The sequence below is a fragment of the Panthera leo genome, chromosome D3 (genome assembly GCF_018350215.1).
Source record: "Panthera leo isolate Ple1 chromosome D3, P.leo_Ple1_pat1.1, whole genome shotgun sequence".
Classification (NCBI taxonomy): Eukaryota; Metazoa; Chordata; class Mammalia; order Carnivora; family Felidae; genus Panthera; species Panthera leo.
The window spans coordinates 27370052-27391654 of record NC_056690.1 but is presented as its reverse complement, the minus strand read 5'-3'; the positions used below and the strand labels follow the sequence as shown (position 1 = coordinate 27391654).

The following is a 21603-nucleotide window of genomic DNA, read 5'->3' as shown; positions in this document are numbered from 1 at the left end:
AGACTATAGATGCTGGAGAGGATGTGGAGAAACGGGAACCCTCTTGCACTGTTGGTGGGAAGGCAAATTGGTGCAGCCACTCTGGAAAACACTGTGGAGGTTCCTCAGAAAATTAAAAATAGACCTACCCTATGACCCAGCAATAGCACTGCTAGGAATTTCCCCAAGGGATACAGGAGTACTGATGCATAGGGGCACTTGTACCCCAATGTTTATAGCAGCACTCTCAACAATAGCCAAATTATGGAAAGAGCCTAAATGTCCATCAACTGATGAATGGATAAAGAAATTGTGGTTTATATACACAATGGAGTACTACAGGGCAATGAGAAAGAACGAAATATGGCCCTTCGTGGCAATGTGGATGGAACTGGAGAGTGTGATGCTAAGTGAAATAAGCCATACAGAGAAAGACAGATACCATATGTTTTCACTCTTATGTGGATCCTGAGAAACTTGACAGAAACCCATGGGGGAGGGGAAGGGAAAAAAAAAGAGGTTAGAGGGGGAGAGAGCCAAAGCATGAGAGACTCTTCAAAACTGAGAACAAACTGAGGGTTGAGGGGGGGTGGGAGGGAGGGGAGGGTGGGTGATGGGTATTGGGGAGGGCACCTTTTGGGATGAGCACTGGGTGTTGTATGGAAACCATTTTGACAATAAATTTCATATATTGAAAAAAATAAAATAAAAATAAATAAATAAGATGAAAAAGAAAACATCCATCATGAATGGATGTTATAGTTTGTTCTAGTTTGTCAAATTATTTTTCTGCATCTATTGCAATGATATGATTTTATGTTTTTGAAAATTAATATGAGGTATCACATTCATTGATTTGCAAATACTGAACCACCCCTGCAAACCAGGGATAAATCCCATTTGGTTACACTGAATGATTTTTTTTAATGTTTATTTATTTTTGAGAAAAAGCACAAGCAGGGGAGGGACAGAGAGAGATGGAAACACAGAATCTGAAATAGGCTCCAGGGTCCAAGCTGTCAACAGAGCCTGAAACTGGGCTCAAACCGACGGACCATGAGATCGTAACCTGAGCTGAAGTTGGATGCTTACCTGACTAAGCCACCCAGCTGCCCTTGCCCCTGGTGAATGATTTTTTAATGTATTGTTGGATTCAGTTTGCTTATTTTCTTGAAGATTTTTGCATGTCCATCAGAGATGCTGGCCTGTAATTCTCTTTGCGGTGTCTTTATCTGGTTTTGGTATCAGGGTAAAGCTGGCATAGAATGAATTTGGAAATTTCCCTTCCTTTTATGTTTTTCTGGAACAATTTGAAAAGGACAGGTGAAACTTTATCTTTTTTCTTTCTTTCTTTCTTTCTTTCTTTCTTTCTTTCTTTCTTTCTTTCTTTCTTTCTTTCTTTCTTTTTGGTATTAGCTCTTCTTTACATGTTAAAATTTACATCTGAAGTCATCTGGTCCTAGACTTGTGTTTGTTGAGAGTTTTTTGATTCCTGATTCAGTTTCCTTGCTGGTTATTGATGTTTTTTTTTTTTTTTCAAATTTCTATTTCTTCTTGTTTTAGTTTGGTAAGTTATATGTTTCTAGGAATTTATTCATTTCTTCTAAGTTGTCCAATTTGTTGGCATACAGTTTTTCACAATATTCTCTCATAAATGTTTGTATCTCTGTGGTGTTGGTTCTTATTTCTACTCTCACATTTGTGGTTTTATTTATTTTGGTCTTTTCTATTTTCTTGTTGATTACTCTGGCTAACGCCTTATCAGTTTTATTAATTTTCACAAAGAGCCAGCTCTAGGTTTCATTGATCTGTTCTAGTTTTATCTGTTTTTTGTTTGTCTATCATTCATTTCTGCTTTAATCTCTTTTTTTAATTTTATTTTGAGAGAGACCACACATGAGTGGGGGATGGGCAGAGAGAGAGAGAGAGAGAGAGAGAGAGAGAGAGAGAGAGAGAGAATCCCAGACAGGTTCCATGCTGCCAGCAGAGAGCCTAACACGGGGCTCGATCTCACTACTGTGGGATCATGACCTGAGCCAAAATCGAGAGTCAGACACTTAACCAGTGAAGCCACCCAAGGGCCCCCTGCTCTGATCATTATTACTTGCTTTCTTCTGCTGGCTTCAGGCTTCATTTGTCGTTCTTTTTCTAGCTCCTTTAGGTGTAAGGTTAGGTTGTTTGAAATTTTTCTTGCTTCTTGAAGTAGGCTTATATTGCTTTGTACTTCCCTCTTAGGACTACTTTTGCAGCATCTCAAAGGTTTCAGACCATTGTTTTCTCATTTCCATTTGTATACATGTATTTTTTAAAATTTCTTCTTGTATTTCCTGCTTAACCCATTCCAGTGTAGTAGCACGTTATTTAACCTGCCTGTATTGTTTTTTAATAATTAAGGCCTGTTTTTTGTTTGTGATCCATTCTTGAGAATATTCCATGTACACTTGAAAACAACGTGTATTCTGTTTTAGGATGGAACGTTCTGAAAATATCTCTTAAATCCAATCTGGTCCTCTCTGCCATTCAAAGCCATTCTTTCTTTCTTTTTTTTTTTTTTTTAATATATGAAATTTATTGTCACATTTGCTTCCATACAACACCCAGTGCCCATCCCAACAGGTGCCCTCCTCAATACCCATCACCCACCCTCCGCTCCCTCCCACCCCCCATCAGCCCTCAGTTTGTTCTCAGTTTTTAAGAGTGTCTTATGCTTTGGCTCTCTCCCACTCTAACCTCTTTTGTTTTTTCCTTCCCCTCCCCCATGGGTTCCTGTTAAGCTTCTCAGGATCCACAAAAGAGTGAACACATATGGTATCTGTCTTTCTCTGTATGGCTCAAAGCCACTCTTTCTTTGGTGATTTTCTGTTAAGATGTATTTTTTGGTGATTTTTTTAACTAATATCTATTGATGTAAATGGGGTGTTAAATTACCCTAGTACTGTATTATTATCAATTAGTTCTTTTATGTTGGTTATTGTTTTATGTACTTGAGTGCTCTCATGGTGGGTGCATAAATATTTACAATTGTTAGATCTTCCTATTGGAATTATTATGATATAGTGGGTGGGTGCATAAATATTTACAATTGTTAGATCTTCCTATTGGAATTATTATGATATAGTAGCATTCTTTGGCTCTTGCTACAGTCTTTGTTTTTGGTTAAGTTTATTTATTTTGAGAGAGACAGAGTTGGGGAGGGACATAGAAAGGGGGGGAGAAAATTTCAAGCAGCCTCCATGCTGTCACCACCTCCATGCTGGTGTCAAAGCCACCAGCCATAAGATCATGATCTGAGCCAAGACCTAGTCGGTCGCTCAAATGACTGAGGCACCCAGGTGCCCCACAATGTTTGTTTTAAGGACTCTTTTGTCTAACAAAAGTATCGCTTCTTTTTCTTTAAACGTGATAAATTTTTCTCCATCCCCTCGTTTCCATTTTTTTTGAATAGAATTTATTGTCAACTTGGCTAACATACAGGGTGTACAGTGTGCTCTTGGTTTTGGGGGTAGATTCCTGTGGTTCATCACTTATAGACAACACCCAGGGCTCATCCCAACAAGTGCCCTCCTCAATGCCCACCACCCACTTTCCTTTCTCACCCACCGCTCCCCCCATCAACCCTCTATTTGTTCTCTGCATTCAAGAGTCTCCTATGGTTTGCCCCTCTCCTTCTCTGTTTGTAACTACTTTTCCCCTTCCCTTCCCCCACGATCTTCTGTTAAGTTTCTCAAGTTCCACATATGAGCGAAAACTTATGATATCTGTCATTCTGTGACTTATTTCATGTAGCATAATACCTTCCAGTTCCATCCACATTGCAACAGATAGCACGATTTCACCCTTTCTCCTTGCCAGGTAGTATTCCAGTGTATATATACACCACATCTCTTTACCCACTCATCAGTTGATGCGAATTTAGGTTCTTTCCACAATCTGGCTGTTGTTGAAAGCACTGCTTTAGACATTGGAGTACATGTGCCCCTATGAATCAGCACTCCTGTATCCTTTGCATAAATTCCCAGTAGTGCTATTGAGGGGTCATAGGGTAGTTCTATTTTCAGTTGTTTTGAGGAACCTCCGCACTGTTTTCCAGAGCGGCTGCACCAGTTTGCATTACCACCAACAGTGCAAGCATCCCCTCACTTTTAATCTGCAGGTGTCTTTATGTCTAAAATGAGGTTTTTATAGGCAGCATACAGATGGGTCATGTTTTTTAATCCATCCTGTCACCCTAGGTCTTTTGGTTGGAGTGTTTATTGCATTTATATATAAAATAATTATTGACAGGTATCTATTTATTGTCATTTTACTACTTGTTTTGTGGTTGTTTCTGGAGATTTTCTCAAATCCTTTATTGTTTTTCTCTCTTTGATGTCTTTCTAATTTGCTTTAATGATATATTTGGATTTCTTTCTCTTTATTCTTTGCATGTTTATTAGTGGGTGTTGGTATATGATAAGCATCAATTTGTATATCACCTCCTCTGCGTGTAGCAGTCTATATTAAGTTGATGGTCAATGAAGTTAGAACTCATTTTTTTTCTCCTCCCCATGGTTTAGATAAGCTATTATATTGTACATCCTTTTTGGGGGCATTCCTTGACTGATTTTTTTACAGAAATATACATTTTTACTGCTTTTACATTTTCTGCCTTTATACTGTCACTTTTGATCTCTCCTTTCCACTCAGAGTTCCCGATAATATTTCTTACAGGCTGATTTAGTGGTCACAAACTCCTTCCATTTTTGTTTGTCTGAGAAGTTCTTTATCTCTCCTTCTATTATGAATGATAGCCTTACTGGATAGAGTATATTTGGCTGCAGATTTTTCTCATTCAGCACTTTGAATATATCATGGCTTTTCCTTATGCCTTGCAAAGTTTCTATTGAAAAATCTCCTGCTAGCCTTGTGGGTTTCTCCTTGGAAGTTAATGACTTGTTTTGCTGCTTTTAAGATTTGTAGCAGTGGGGCGCCTGCGTGGCTCAGTCGGTTAAGCATGACTTGATCTTAGCTCAAGTCGTGACCACGCAGTTCCTGGGTTCAAGCCTCCAGTGGGCTCTGCACTGACAGCACAGAGAGTGCTTGGGATCCTCTCTATTTCTCTCTCTCTCTCTCTCTCTCTCTCTCTCTCTCTCTCTCTCTGCCCTTCCCCTGCTTGTGTCTGCGTTCTGTCACAGAATAATCAAAAGCAAAAACAAAACAAAACAAATAACAAAACACTAAAAAAAAAGATGTTAGCAGTATATTTTGCAAATTTAATTACAACATGTCTTGGGTGTTGATTTTGATGGAAGTTCTCTGTGTCTCCTAGATCTCAATGTCTGTTTTCTTCTCCACATTAGGGAATTTTTCAGTTATTTTGTCTTCAAATCAATTATCTGTCCCCTTCTCTCTGTCTTCTTCTTCTGGGACTCCTATCATATGAATGTTTTTACATTTGACGGACACACCGAGTTCCTTAAGTCTATTCTTCATTGGATAATTCTTCTTCGTCTTCTTCAGCTTCATTGTTTTCCATTACTTTGTCTTCTAGGTCATTAATTTGCTCCTCTGCTTCTTCCAGCTTGCTGTTCATTTTACTGCACTCTTCATCTCTGATCCTTGAACTCTTTTATGTCTGTGGTAAGGGTCTCACTGATGTCTTCCATTCTTTTCTCAAGTCCACTGAATATCCTTATGATCATGGTTTTAAATTCTCCATTAGGCGTGTTATTTACATCTGTCCCATTTCGGTGTCTGGCCATGGCCTTATCCTGTTCTTTCATTTGGATAAATGCCTCTGTCTTTTCATTTTGTCTAAGTATCTGGCAGCTTCTGTGTCTTAAAGAAGCCAGTTATGTCACCTGCTCCCGAAAGTAATGGACTGAGGAAAAAGACGTCATGTAATGCCTAGGGTCTAGCACTTCAGGGAGTGTCACCAGTGTGTGCTGCATGTGTCCTGCTGTTGTGTTCCGGCTATGCTATCCTTCAGGCCAGTCGTCTGCAGAGGCTCTCCTTGCCTGGTCTGGTGAGTGTTTGGTCCCTGGCCTGAATGTAGTGAGTTTTAACTAGGTGTGCTCTGGTCTGCTTAGGAAATGAGACCTGTCACCACCTCTACTGGAACTGAGGCCAAGGGAAACTCTCTGGTTGGGAGATGTAGTGTGGGCAGGTGTTTGTCCTGGTCTTTTGGGGGAGGGGTCTGCTGTGCTGCAACTCAAGCAAGAGTGATTGAGAAGGGTAGTTCCACCAGAGGGCAAGGGGGTGGTGCTTGGTGTAAGCAAGTTAGGTAGCCAGTGTTAGCAATGCACTGCTTCCTGCAGGTGGCTTTATGTTTGTGGTGAGGGGCAGGAGAAGGAGATGGTGCCAGCCAGCGGCTTTGTTCCTACAGACAGGTCTCTCTGAACTTTGCCTCTGAGGGACGTGCTCTGAGAAGAGCAAATAATCTCCCCACTGTGTGCCCCAGGCACTCTTCAGATCACTGTATCCATGCTGTATGCTCCCACGTTGTTTGCCTGCCCTCTGCCCAAGAGCAGTGCAGTACCTCAGGGCTCTATCCCAGCTAAACCGGATGCCCTTTAAAACTCCAGACTTTAAGCACTACTGGTGGCAAGAACTCACGCAATTCAGTCCCTCTTGTTTTCCAAGCCAGTGGGTATGGGGAAATGTTCTCTTTGTGCGTTCCCCTGTGCGTTCCTCTCTCTCACCCTTATCCACAACCTCGACTCCCTCCCCTCTGCAGCAGCCAGGATCGGTTTCTCTTCTAGACGACATTTCTGCATCAAGGACCTTCTTTGATGTGGCCTCTTCTCTCCCTTTTGTTGTGGAGTTTGTTCTGTCAGTCTTCAGGTCGATTTCTGGGGTATTTAGGGTGAGCTGATTGTTATCTAGTTGTATTCGTGGGATGAGGCAAGCCTAGAGTCCTCCTACTCCTCTGCCATCTTCCTGTGTCTAAGATAGTTTCCTAAGATTCCCTTCACTTACAACAATTCTTACAAGTAGGCAGGAATGCCTCTTTAGAATTTCCCCTCAAGTGAAGGTAGAAGCACAGAGACATATGATTTGAAGCACAATAGTTGAAAAACTACAAAGAGTCAATCTGATATCCAAAATTGGGCCTTTGATCTGATTTCAATTAAAGGGAATAGGCAGCTTTGAGTATTTTTTAATCCATTGAATACTCAATCTTCATTCTCCTTCCCTCAGTGAGGAAATAAAGAGAATGTTATGAAATCATTTTTCATCTTCTCAGTAGCACAACAAATGTACTGTCCTTTAGCACTACTTCAATTAACTGCACATTCTCCTTTACCTTACTCCAACCTTGTTTGTGGGAGGAGGTAAGACCATTTCATCTCTGTGTTGTCCCACAATGCTTCTCCATATCATACAAGTTGGCTTCAAAAATTTTTTGTCATTCAAATTACCAATCTACTATTTGTCTCTGATAAATCAACTTAATACTACCTCACTTTGTACAGCTGAATTATTTGAATGATGTAATGTATATTCCATTAATTATACGCTGAGCTATAACACATAGCTATGCATATCTTTCTATTTAAGTGAAAGAAAGCCATACAGGCTACTGTGTTTTCCAAGAATGTAGGATCTGTGCCAAGAATAGGATTAACACCAGTGTTACACACAAGAACCAGGTCAGAAGAGGATCTCATTGTGAATTGCAAGATGATGGATTAGCAAGATTGCTTAACAGGAAAGAGGAATAGCCCAGAGTTAATCTTTTCCTTCCTAGATGGTGAAAAGTATGGGTGAGTCTATGCATTATAATGAGAGAATAAAATATAATGAAGTAAGTGGTAGACTGAGTCAAGACATCCTATGGCCAAGATTTGATGGAAATGAAAGTTGACAGCACTGACTGAGAGACTAAAAGTTTGCACAGGCAGGGAACATGGGTGGCTCAGTCAGTTGAGCCTCAACCTCTGAGGTCATGATCCCAGGATCATGGGATCAAGACTCCTGTCAGCCTTCACACTAAATGTGAAACCTGTTAAAAATTATCTCTCTTCTCTCTTCTCTCTCTCTCTCTCTCTCTCTCTCTCTCCCACACACACACCCACATCCTGCTTGTGTATGCTCTAAAAAACAATAAAATAAATAAAATAAAAATATAAAAATAAATAAGTAAATAAATAAATAAATAAATAAATAAAGTCTGAACACACTAAAGAAAGAGCATTTTCACTTTTTGAGCCTGACTTCACATCGAGTCATGGGGTCAGCAAGGCATAGGCTGGCGAAAGGGTCCTTCAGGAAGCAAAAATCTCTATAGGAGCAAAGTTACGTTCTACTACGTTGACTTTTTATTATTACATAAGTGACTGGTAATTTGCAAGATAACTAGGAAAAAGTTTTCATAAAATTTGATACGGTACTGGCATAAGGACAGACATATAGACCAATGTATTAACATTGAGAATCTAAAAATAAACTCTCACGTTACAGTGAACTGATTTACCACAAGGGTGCCAGACAATTAAATGGAATGAGAATAGTTACAGTATTGTAACAATTGTAACAAATGGTACTGGGACAAATGGATATCCACATGCAAAGTAATAAAATCAGACCTCTACCCCATAGCATATATACAAAATTAACTTAAAATCTAAGAGCTAAAATGATAAAATTCTTAGACAAAAGCTGACGTGTATATGTTTGTGACTGGATTTGGCAATGATTTCTTAGACATGACACCAAAAGACAAAAGCGGATTAAGTTTACTTCATCAAAATTAAAAACTTCTATGCTTCAAATATCACCATCAAGAAAGTGAAAAGGCAAGTGACTAAATAGGAGAAAATACCTGACAATCCCATATCTGCTAAGGGATTGGTATGTAGGCTATTTAAATAACTCTTCCAATAATGAAAAGACAATCCAATATAAAAACGGGCAAAAGAATGGATTAGTTCTTTCAAGATGATATAGAAATGGATAATAATCACGTTCAAAGGGAGATGTTCGGGGTGCCTGGGTGGCTCAGTCAGTTAAGCTTCTGACTTGGGCTCAGGTCATGATCTCACTGTTCGTGGGTTCGAGCCCCGCATCGGGCTCTGTGCTGACAGCTCGCAGCCTGGAGCCTGTTTCAGATTCTGTGTCTCCCTCTCTCTCTGTCCCTCCCCTGCTCACACTGTCTCTCTCAAAAATAAAAGAGACATGTTCAACATCATTAGTTATAAGAAAATGCAAACCAAAAACCACAAGATGCCATTTCATACCCACTAGAATTGCTATCATAAAAGCAACAGATAATGACAAACATTGGCAAGAACCAGGAAAATGGGAACTCTCAAAAACTGCTGATGAAAATGTAATGTTGCTGCCACTTTGGAAACAGTCTGGCAGTTCCTCAAAAGGTTAAACTAGAAAAACAATTTTTCTAAACATATTTGAGAGAGAGTGCACAAGTGGGGTAGAGGGACAGAGGAGAGGGAGGGAGAGAATCCCAAGCAGGCGCCAGGCTCAGGGCAGAGCCCAATGTAGGGCTCGATTCCACAACCCTGAGATCATGACATGAGCTGAAATCAAGAGCTGGCCACTCAACCGGCTGAGCCACCCAGGTGCCTGCCCCTCCTCAAAAGGTTGAAAAAACAAAAGAAAAACAAACAAACAAAAAAGGTTTATTTAACAGAGTTACCATATGAACCAGCAACTGTATTTATAGGTATATACCCAAGAGAAATCAAAACATGTTCACATAAAAAGTTGTTCATTACACAGAAAATAACCTCAAAATGGATGAAAGACCTCAATGGAAGACAGGAAGCCATCAAAATCCTCGAGGAGAAAGCAGGCAAAACCCTCTTAGATCTTGCCTGCAGCAGCTTCTTATTCAAAACGTCTCCGGAGGCAAGGGAAACAAAGGCACAAATGAACTAGGGGGACCTCATCAAAATAAAAAGCTTCTGCACAGCGAAGGAAACAATCACCAAAACGAAAAGGCAACCGACAGAATGGGAGAAGGTATTTGCAAATGACATATCAGATAAAGGGTTAGTATCCAAAATCTACAAAGAATTTCTCAAACTCAACACCCGAAACACAAGTAATCCAGTGAAGTAACGGGCAAAAGACATGAATAGACACTGCTCGAAAGAAGACATCCGGATGGTCATACAAATCAAAACCACACTGAGATACCACCTTGCGTCTGTCAGAATGGCTCACATTAACAACTCAGGCAACAACAGATGTTGGCGAGGATGCAGAGAAGAGGATCTCTTTTCCATTGTTGGTGGCAATGCAAGCTGGTGCAGCCACTCTGGAAAACAGTATGGAGTTTCCTCCAAAAACCAAAATTAGACCTACCCTACCACCCAGCAATTGCACTACTAGGCATTTATGCAAGGGATACAGGTGTGCTGTTTCAAAGGGACACATGCACCGCCATGTTTATAGCAGCACTCTCAACAATAGCCACAGTATGCAAAGAGCCCAACTGTCCACTGATGGATGAATGGATAAAGAAGATGTGGTATGGGGCGCCTGGGTGGCTCAGTCGGTTAAGCGGCCAACTTCGGCTCAGGTCATGATCTCGCAGTCTGTGAGCTCAAGCCCGGCGTCGGGCTCTGTGCTGACAGCTCAGAGCCTGGAGCCTTTTTCAGATTCTGTGTCTCCCTCTCTCTGACCCTCCCCTGTTCATGCTGTCTCTCCCTGTCTCAAAAATGAATAAAACATTAAAAAAATTAAAAAAAAGAAGATGTGGTATATAGATTCCATGGAGTATTACTCGGCAATCAAAAAGAATGAAATCTTGCCATTTGCAACTACGTGGATGGAACTGGAGGGATTACGCTAAGTGAAATTACTCAGTCGGAGAAAGACAAAATTCATAGGACTTGCCTCGTATGAGGACTTTCAGAGTCAAAACAGATGAACAAAAGGGAACGGAAACAAAAATAATATAAAAACAGGGAGGAGGACAAACAGAGGAGACTCATAAATATGGAGAACAAACTGAGGGTTGCTGGAGGGGTTGTGGGAGAGGGGATGTGCTAAACGGGTAAGGGGCACTAAGGAATCTACTCCGGAAATCATTGCTTCACTAAATGCTAACTAATTTGGATGCAAATTTAAAAAAAATAGAAACTAAAGATACAACAAAAAGAATAACGCCCCCCGCCCACCAAAAGTTTCTCAACCCAGGAAGCCTCTGGTTTGGGGATTCAGGAGATAAGGACCTTCTAGAGAAGTCAGAGCTATGGAATGAGTTGGCTGAAAGCTATCTAAGTATTTGTTTCCCAGGGAAGACTTTAAAGTGGCAGATAATTTCATGCCATAACCCTAATTCCTTTCTATAGGCATCTACAGAAAATCCCTCATTATTCTTTACTAAGCTTCATCAGTATCGGATATTCTTACAAATTTTAGTTTTAGAGACCTTAAAGATTTCTTTAGGACACAGCAGCAGGATGACGCCTGGCACTCTCATTCATAGAAGACTGATCAACAGAGTGTCATGTTACTCGCATGAGAAGTTCCCTAATACAATGTGACTCATTGATAAGAGGTCTAGAAAAGAAAATAATTTTCAATGTCTCTTCAGCCACAAAAAGGACCAGTCAACAGAATGTTCTAGTTCCCCTGACGGGTATAGCTGTCCAATGAAACTTGCATGTATATTATATAGCTTTTGTGACTGACAGAAACGAGTTGGTCAGTGTATCTACCTCATTGCTCCCACTTAGGATTTACAATGTGAGTCCTACAAAGGAGGGTGAGAGTGGGATGACATTAACTGTTCTGCTTGGAAAACATTTGGGGTTTCACTACACATCGATAAATTAGAATCCTGAATGGCACATTAGTCTTTTCTGAGATTGAATTGTGAAATCTCTGAAAGGCTGATCAACTCAAGTGAATGGAAAAAAAAAAGAGCTTCTGAACTTGCAATGGTAGGAGCCCTATGTTTCTAGGTAAGGCCCTGACTGAGCAGCCATTTCTAGTTTTTCACTGGCATTTCTTTTCCTTTACAAAATCCAACAAGGAGAAAAGTCCATTCCTTTGAGAAGGACGTTTGCGTAATGACCTCTAGTCATTGTTGATGAAGAGAATAAATCGCAAATTTGTAATTACAAATTACAACAAATCATCATTAAAATAACCCAACTCAAACTCTCACTGAAGGGATGAGATTACAAGAGGAAGTCAGAATTCAAGATGAAATGATCACTCAAAGATTGGGGACGTTTGAAACACGCAGAGAAATATTACCAGGGACTCGCACATCTGTATGCCAACGTTCACAGCAGCATTATTAACAGTAGCCAAAGGTGGACTAAACCAAATGCTCACTATGGTATATACAAAATGTTGGTTTTTTTAGACTCTCACAATGTTTTTTTTATGAAAATCTCACTATAAACATCATTACTTTATGAATTCAATCAACTTCATCTATATAGAAGAATTACATCACTAGTAGCAAGTAGGAACAATATGAACCTACTGTTTTGATCTGTGAGATTTTTCATATGATCCAAAACATTCTTATGTACCACTAGTGAAATAAGGATTCCTTTTCAGTAGGATAGACATTAAGAGATCGACTTACCAAACTTGTCTTTATCACGTTGCTCTCAAGATCTTGAATTTGGGCCACTTGATGTTTGATGGTTTCTTCTTGCCTGGCATTTTTCACCTGTAGCCTAAAATGCAGATCTTGAGATAATTATGCTCACACATAAATTTAAAACAACACCGTATAATTTCTGAACAAATGAGGGTATTACATAAATTCTTAAAATGGTGTCAAGAGGAAGATTTGGGAATTGTGCCATTTTTCTCATTGTGTTTTGTGGACAAGGTGCAACATTGAGAGATGAGATGCCACAATTCTGCATTTCAAAATAGCTCAAAGCTGGAATTTGTATCCAGCTGAACAATGATATACTGGCATAAGTAATACATTTCCCATACTACACTGCTTATCTGCTTTATAAGTAAACAAGTTATTTTCTGTGAGGTTTAAATTATACTTTTGCATATGATCTTTCATCTCCTCAGCATATCTTACGGCCTCTGCATGTCGTTCCTGTGCTTCTTGCAACTAAAATAAAGAAAAAAATAATTTTAACTTCTGAAAATCTCGTAGAACACCATCACCTGTTTCTGTAACTAAACGTTTTTTTTTTTTTTTTTTGACTTGACTTGACTTGAGAGAGAGACAGAGAGAGAGCATGCAGAAGTGGAGAAGAGAGGCAGAGGGAGAGACAGAGAAAATGGTAAGCAGGCTGCAAGCTCAGGGTGAAGACTGATGTGGGGCTCGGTCTCATGACCGGTCTTATGACCGGTCTCATGATGTGGGGTTTGGGATCATGACCCGAGTGGAAATTAAGAGTCAGGACGCTCAAACAACTAAGCTGCCCAAGTGCCCCTGTAACTAAAATCTTTTTGGAGCCAGCCACACTCTCCTCTACATGCTGATTGATGGCTACTCTGAGGTCATAACAGGAGAGTTGAACTGCTACACAGAGACTATGGCCGACAAAACGAAATGTTTCAATACTCTTACAGAATAGTTTACTAACCTTACTCTCCTACAAAACATAACATTGTTAATGTTTTTAAATTATATATGATCAGATAAATGTACAAATGTATCTATTGGTCAAATGGAGGAAATATAGGAATTTACCTTGTGGTAAACATTTCTATTTTCATATTCGAAGCACCACATCAACTATGATTTTATATATTCACATAGGTGTTGACGTTGCTATTCTCATGATTATAAAACTGAACATGCTGCCTTCAGTGACAACAAGATATTTCATGGAAGAATTTGAGAAGCAATATCCTAGTAGGGGCCAGAATGCCTGGGTCTGAATTCCCAGTTCTGCTCGTTATGAGCTGTATGACCTTGAGCACACTACCTAAAACTTCCATGTCTCAGTCTCTGCATCTGTAAAATGAAGGTAGTAATAGCACCTACTGGGACACCTGAGTGGCTCAGACGGTTCAGTGTCTGGCTTTTTTTTTTTTTTTTTTTTTTTTTAATTTTTTTTTTCAACGTTTATTTTATTTTTGGGACAGAGAGAGACAGAGCATGAACGGGGGAGGGACAGAGAGAGAGGGAGACACAGAATCGGAAACAGGCTCCAGGCTCCGAGCCATCAGCCCAGAGCCCGACGCGGGGCTCGAACTCACGGACCGTGAGATCGTGACCTGGCTGAAGTCGGACGCTTAACCGACTGCGCCACCCAGGCGCCCCAGTGTCTGGCTTTTGATGTCAGCTCAGGACATGATCTCAGGGTCATGTAATTGAGCCCCACATTGAGCTCTGCATGGACAGCGAGGAGCCTGCTTGGGATTCTCTCTCCCTCTCTCTTTCTCTCTCTCCCTTTTTCTCTCTCTCCCTACATGCCCTTCCCCACAATCTCTCTCTCTCTTTCTCTCTCTCAAAACAAAGGCCCTTAAAAAAGTGATCTCAAAATAAATACTAATAGTATCTACCCCACTGGGATGCTGGGAAGATTAAATTAGGAAATAACAGATGAACAACTTAGAAGGGTACGTGGCACATAGTCAGCTCTAAGTGTCTGCATTTAGCATGATTACTGTTGCTGTATTTTGCGTTCCAATACAGTGTGATAGTTTAGGCAGGTGGCCTGCCAACACAAGTGTTCCCCTATACAAATTATACTGAAGTTATTCTTCATTCCCCCGCGAGTGGCAGCAAATGGGGAGCATGAGGCCCAGAATCTCTCTTCAGTACTTCACACAACTTTCGCCAATGCCACTAGCCAACAGTACTTTTTCCATTTATAATCCTTTTAACTTACTTCCTCTCTATACCATTCAGTGGACAATGCTCACAGACCAAGGTACAAATAGCACCTCCTTGACTGAGTAGTAGATCCTTTACATGACCATCAGAGGCAAGGGAAAGCCACTGACATGGAAATAATCGAGTCTTGCTAAACTAAAGTTCCTCAATCATTTCATGTCCGTATATACTGTTTACGTTAGGCTGCTTTAACATGTACTCTGATGAAGACATTAAGGCTTTGTGGTAAAAGCATATCAGAAAAGCTGTACCCAGATCTTTGCAGTTGGTAAAGTGTTATAAATCTGTAAATCCCAGTTCTGGCTGTGTAAGGAAGAAAGACAAATTTAGAGAGCTTTCTCATAGTGAGAGGGAAAAAAAACCCAAACATTTGATTGAACATTTCTCCTCTATTTGATTAAGTGCTTTTATTAATAATTTTACTTATATAAGTGTGTGTGTGTGTGTGTGTGTAGATATACACACATTTTTTTAACATTTATTTTTTGATAGAGAGCACGAGTCTGAGTGACGCAGAACGTGAGGGACACAATGGATCCAACGCAGGCTCTGCTGACAGCAGAGAGTCCGATGCAGGGCTCAGTCTCAAGAACGTGGAGATCATGACCTGAGCCAAAGGCAGACTCTGATAGGACTGGAGACAGCCAGGCACCCCTCAATTTTGTATTTCATTTCTTAGCATACATTTAGAATAAAAGCTTTGTTATACCAATGTTTCCAAGAAGAATTTATTGATACGGTATAAAGTACTTAATTTTATCGGAAAAACTGTTAAGTTAAAATATTTTCAATTTATACAAGGATAAGTACCACACGTATCAAATATTATTATCCCTTCAATTTATACTTAGGAAGACGAAATTACCTGTCATAAAAAAATAAAAACAACATCGAATAAAGGACTAAATTGTTCTGCGCAGGCTAGATGACAAGTGTCAAGAGAGTTAAGGCTAATGGGAGTTAGAACAGTCAGAGAAAGTTCATAGGAAAGGAGACTGTGAGACAAGTCTGAATAACATAGGTTTAGGCAAGAGGAACAGAAACTAAAAAGACAGCATGAGTAAACGGCAGAGAGATGGTGAAATCAACTCAGTTAACTCGGAGGATAAAATCTGATGACAGAGACATTAAAAACAGGTGTCCACACAAGAACTACGTGAATGTTCATAAGCAGCAGTATTAACAGGCAAAAAGTGGACACAACCCAAAGGTCCATCAACTGATGAATGGACAAGGGCCTTAGCCCACAATGGAGTACTGTCTGACAATAAAAAGAAATGAAGCACTGATATAAGCTGTAACCAACACAGATGAACCCGGAAAACATTAAGTGAAGCTAGCTAGTCCCAAGGGACCACACGTTGTGTGACTCCATTTATATGAAATATTCACAAGAGGCAACTCCAGTGAGAGGCCAAGTAGTAGACTGGTGGTTGCCTGAGGCTGGGGGCAACGGGTAAGGGTTTCCTTTCAGGGTGAGGAAAGCATTCTACTTGATGGCAGTGATGGTTGCACGAGCGTACACAGAGACAGTGAACTGTGCGTGTCAAATGGGTGACTTTTATGGGATGTGTATTGGACCTCAAAAAGGCTTTAAAAAAACCCAATGGCAGGACACAGATAATGTCCTTAATTCTCGCTTTTGGGCGTACATACTATACATGATCTGAATATTTCCGTGCTTTGACAACATGTCTAAAAGGCAAAGAAAATGAAGGAAATGCCTAAGTTCAAGTGGTTTGTTAAGTGATCTTTCTGTACAAGTCATCCTGAAATCAATACAGATTCTTCCCGAAAGTAAAGATGAGAACTAAGACAATTATCTGAAACATTCCATTAAACATTTTCTTCTGATTTTATCCAGCTTGCCTCATCATGGTTATAGAGATATCATTAAAAAACATTGTTTAGCAGGGGACAAAAGTCTCTTGGGGCATCTGGGTGGCTACGTCAGTTAAGCGTCCAATTCTTGCTTTCAGCTCAGGTCATGATCTCACGGTTCATGAGACTGAGCCCCACCTTGGCTCTACACGGACAGCATGGAGCCTGCTTGGGATTCTCTCTCTCTCTCCTCTCTCTGCCCCTCCCCTGTTAACATGCACGCACACACTCTCTCTCGCTCTTTCTCTCTCAAAATAAATAAATCAACTGTAAAAAAAGTTTTACATTAAGGAAAGAAAGAAAAAAGTCTCTCAATTTCTGTGAGGAAGGATACAAAAGCCTCAACTTTCCTAAGTATTATAAGAAAAAAACGTATAACGCAAATAGTAGAATGAAAGTCAGAGTTTACGAAATAAATGTATTGGAAAGATACTAAAATCATAATAAATTAATTATAATGAAAATACAAAAGAAAGCGGTCCATGGAAATTAGTATCCTAAAACACCTTATATTATTTAACCAGCTGTAAGTTAACTGTTGACAGGTTACATTTACTACATACCTGACTTCTGATTCGACCTAATTTCTTCTTGAGATCCCGTGTCTCATCTTCCAGACGAAGATGTGACGTAACCTCGGGGAAGCCTCTGACATAGACTGTTTCTTCAGAGTATCAGCCAGTCCTTGTTGAAGTTGTCTCACAACTACCTAATAAGACATTTCTGTTACTGATTTTCTAAATCATCTTATTATTAAATTATGTTAATAATAGACAACTCTAACATGCGTACTTTGAGAAATATCACCACATACATCAATTCACCTTCTTTTATTTTTTTTTAATTTTTTTTAACGTTTATTTATTCTTGAGACAGAGAGAGACAGAGCATGAACAGGAGAGGGGCAGAGAGAGAGGAAGACACAGAATCTGAAACAGGCTCCAGGCTCTGAGCCGTCAGCACAGAGCCCGACGTGGGGCTCGAAATCACGGACCGTGAAATCATGACCTGAGCCGAAGTCGGACGCCTAGCCGACCAAGACACCCAGGCGCCCCAATTCACCTTCTTTTAGCGACACATACACTTTCCTGTTCACTGAATTCAGTTAAAGAACAAAAAGTGTTATCTCCCTGCCTAGTCAGGATGATGTCACTTAGATAATGAATTCAGCCTCACTATCCATTCTCCACTGGTGAATTTGCAAAGCTTCATAACCTATGGAAGTCTCAAAAAGAAATGGGGACATAGTGGGCACAGCAGTCGTACATTCTTTATTATGAAAGGTTTTCTCTCTTTTTTTATGGCAGGCTTAAGTTACCATCAGAGTTCCTCACATATCCAATCCTCTGCTCTTATCCTTCTAATAGACTCCTATCTCGGAACCAAAGTAAAGTCATTCCAATGGCCCCTGCTTCCACCCCCCTCCCCTGACCTCAGCTCCTACAGCTCTCTCCCCTACTCACTCCATTCCTGCTAAGCAAGAATCCTGCAACCCCTCCTTGGTCTGAAAATGGAGATCCAATGCCAAATTAATAAATCACAGAGAGATACAATTCTCTTTGTACTGGACAAACTTATGCCCACATGACAGTAACTGAGCTTCGAAATGAGCAAATTATTTGTAAAAATATTTAAAATAAGTTATAAACAGCAGTGGGAAGATTACTCAAACATGGCTTTCCTGACACTCCCCACAGTTGTCCCAAATTATGATTTAGTGAAAAGTAGATACCTTTAAAGAATTAGGAGGTTGTAGGAACACATGATTTGAGACTGAAAATTGAAATTTATGTGAATAAAAATAAAATCATACCAACTTAAAATGTATAAAAAGCTACCAAAGGAAAAGTACTACCAGAAAGAGCACCTACACTTCATTTCATCTGGGAAATCTGAAGTGACTGTCCAGTTAACTCAATTAATTGAATCTAAGTTTCAAAATACTCATTTTACCTTTCAGCATTTTCATTTACCAGCTCACCACAGTAATAAAATGCGGTGGCAAAGATTACAATTATTATTGTAGGGGTGCCTGGGTGGCTTTCTCGATTAAGCAAGCAACTCTTGATTTCGGCTCAGGTCATGAATCTCACAGCTCCTGACTTTGAGAGTCCTGTGTCGGGCTCCACGCTGGCAGTGCAGAGCCTCCTTGGCATTCTCTCTCTCTGACCCTCCCCAGCTCATGTTCTCTCTCCGACTCTCTCTCAAAAGAAACTTAAAAAAAATATTATTATAGCAGTATAAGACTAGTAACAGTGTATAACTTAACCTCTTAAAGTTTCATAGGTGACATAGTATCTGTACTCAAATCAAAACACCTCTCAGGTCTAATTTTTATTTGCTGCATATGAGTTATGCTTTTTGTTGATTTATAGTCTTTTTTTTTAATATTCAACTAGATTCACAAGTCAGCCATAATCAAATATTACCTGAGTTTTCTTTCTGGAAATCTGAAAAATTTTTATCTTTCTGGATACTTACTTTTAATTTTGCTTTCTCATTTTTATACTTATACATTCTTTCTTTTAAGTGTTTACATTCATCAATTAACTCTTTATTTCTTTCTCCCAGCATAAGACCTTGTTCTCCACGTTTAGCTTTAAGGTTTTTTTGGATATTCTGAAACGGGTCTTGGATATTAATCCCTAGCTTTTCTTTACTGTCAGCTTCGTTGTGAGCATCATCTAGTTGCTGTCTAAGCAACACATTTTCACTTTGTAGTTGAGATAACCTTTCCTCGAAGGATTCCTGCTTTGCAATGTAGTTATTCACTTTACTTTGTTCCTTCTGATACATGTGTTCAATTTCCATCTTCTGGCATTGTGTTTGGCTTAGGTCCCTTTGTACACATTCTAAAAGTAAAGTCTTTTCTCGGAGAGCATCTTTTATGTGACGGAGCTCAATTTCCAGGGCATTGAATTTACTTTCATCTTGAGAAAGTTGCCGAGAAAGAACTTCATTGTTATCTTGTAGTTTAGACACATCAAAATTCATCTTGTCCTGTAAGTGAAACCATTCATCTCTTGCTCTCTGGAAAGCAAGTTCTAGGTCTCTTCTTGATGTCTGACTCTGATCATGATCGTGTACAGCAGTAGCCAGTCTAGCACGGTATGATTCAACTTCTGCTTCCAGGCTCTCTTTGTTTTGTTTTTCATTCTCCAGTTTAGACTTTAGCATCGTAATCTCAGCAGTCAGAACATTAAGCTGTCCACTATATCGGAATATTGTTTTTGATAATGTTTCCTCATTCTGTTTTATGGTCTTTTGAAGGTTGTCATTCTTTTCCTTTACACTTTCAATGTCTTCACAATATTTCCTTTCCTTTCTCTGGTTCTGATTTTTTATGGTGTCTCTTTCCAGTCTTAGCATGGCGATTTCATCCTGCAACATGTAGTTTTTATGCAACAGATCTTGTATTTTCTCACGACTATCAGAAAGCTAAGTAAAACAAAGGACATTTTCAGATCACATTCAATAAAATGACATTATCATGCTTTTCTTTGAAATTAAAGCATAATCTATGTTTAAACAATGAAAAGGTTACAGGAGGTGCCAGGGTGGCTCAGTTGGTTAAGTGTCTGACTCTTGATTTTGGCTCAGGGAATGATCTCACATTCTGTGGGTTCAAGCCCCACGTCAGGCTCTGTGCTGACAGTCAGGAGCCTGCTCAGGATTCTCGCTCTCCCTCTCCCTGCCCCTCCTCTGCTTGCATTCTCTCTCTCTCTCTAATGAAAAAAGAATCATAGGAAGGAAGGAAGGAAGGAAGGAAGGAAGGAAGGAAAAGAAAGATTACAGTAAGTGAATATCCAACTGGAAAAAAATGAAGTTGGCTCCAAATCTCAAATTTTATACAAGCATAAGTCCCCAAAAGTTCAGAACCTTAACTGAAGATAATGAAGGCATAAAAGTAAAAAAGAATTCGTGAGAAGTTTTCAGAATCTCAGAATTGGAAAAGCCTTTCTCTGATTTACAACAAACCAGAAGGCCTGAAATAAAAGATTAATAACTCTGACTACACTTAAAAATTGAGTTTACAGTAGATATCAAAAACACAGCTACCCCACAGTAAAATCGTTAGCTCTGCATCTACTTGGACAGATTACATTTCCTAAAATTCTTTTCTTCCTGAGAATATTTCATAGATATCTACTTTGCTAACATTTCTATAGTCAGTTATAAGAATAGATCTATTGATAACTGACAAATCTAGGCAATGTATTATAATATAAACACTTCTCCATATATCAAAGAACTCATTTGGTTATCACAATTCTAGAATGGAGAGATTAAAACGGTGAGCTGCAGGACTCTCCCCAGGTCTTCTCACTCCACAACTAGTGCTCTTGCACCAACCACTGCTACTTCTCTAGTGTAAATACACAAATATGAAAGAAGTCTTGGATTTCAAACTGCTGACAGGAAATAAGGTGAAATTTATACATCTCTTAGAAAATCATGAAATTATTTACTGCTGCAATACCTTGTATTTCCTCTTCATGTTGAAAATAGTAATAAATATAAAAGAGGGGAGAGACACTCCACTATTTTATTAGGAATAAAATACCTATCAATAAATTGTCATCAAGTGTATACTGTAGCATACCATTGTTTTCAAAAGTTCCTTGTAATGAAAGAGGATGCTACTTGAAGCAAACTGTTACTTTTCTCAAAAGTAGGAGAGTTGATACCGACAATATGATCTGGGAACTGGCTATATTCATCCTCCTGTCCATTAGCGAAAGTGTTCAACTGATCTATTAATATATCAAGGCAGTGAAGTAACTGTTCAAAACCAAAACACATGTTGCTAGTAGCAATAGTTTTGAGATTAGGGAAAGCTCATCGATTCCTACAGAAAGTAATAAAAGCCTCTCCTTTGGGTGAGGACATTATGAATGTCACTAGTTGTTGCAGACAAATGCATTTAATCAAGAATATTATTTTATCTGATGAAA

General features: G+C 39.5%; 1 protein-coding gene across 1 annotated transcript in view; it reads right to left on the bottom strand.

Moving 5' to 3' along the window:
* The window catches only part of LOC122203209 (ankyrin repeat domain-containing protein 62-like), a 120176-nt gene that overhangs the window by 15223 nt on the left and 83350 nt on the right, over positions 1-21603 (bottom strand). Inside the window, 5 exon segments of the mRNA XM_042909797.1 lie at positions 12533-12626; positions 12957-13027; positions 17212-17288; positions 17291-17357; positions 19130-20086. Of these exon segments, the coding sequence (XP_042765731.1) occupies positions 12533-12626; positions 12957-13027; positions 17212-17288; positions 17291-17357; positions 19130-20086 (1266 nt within the window).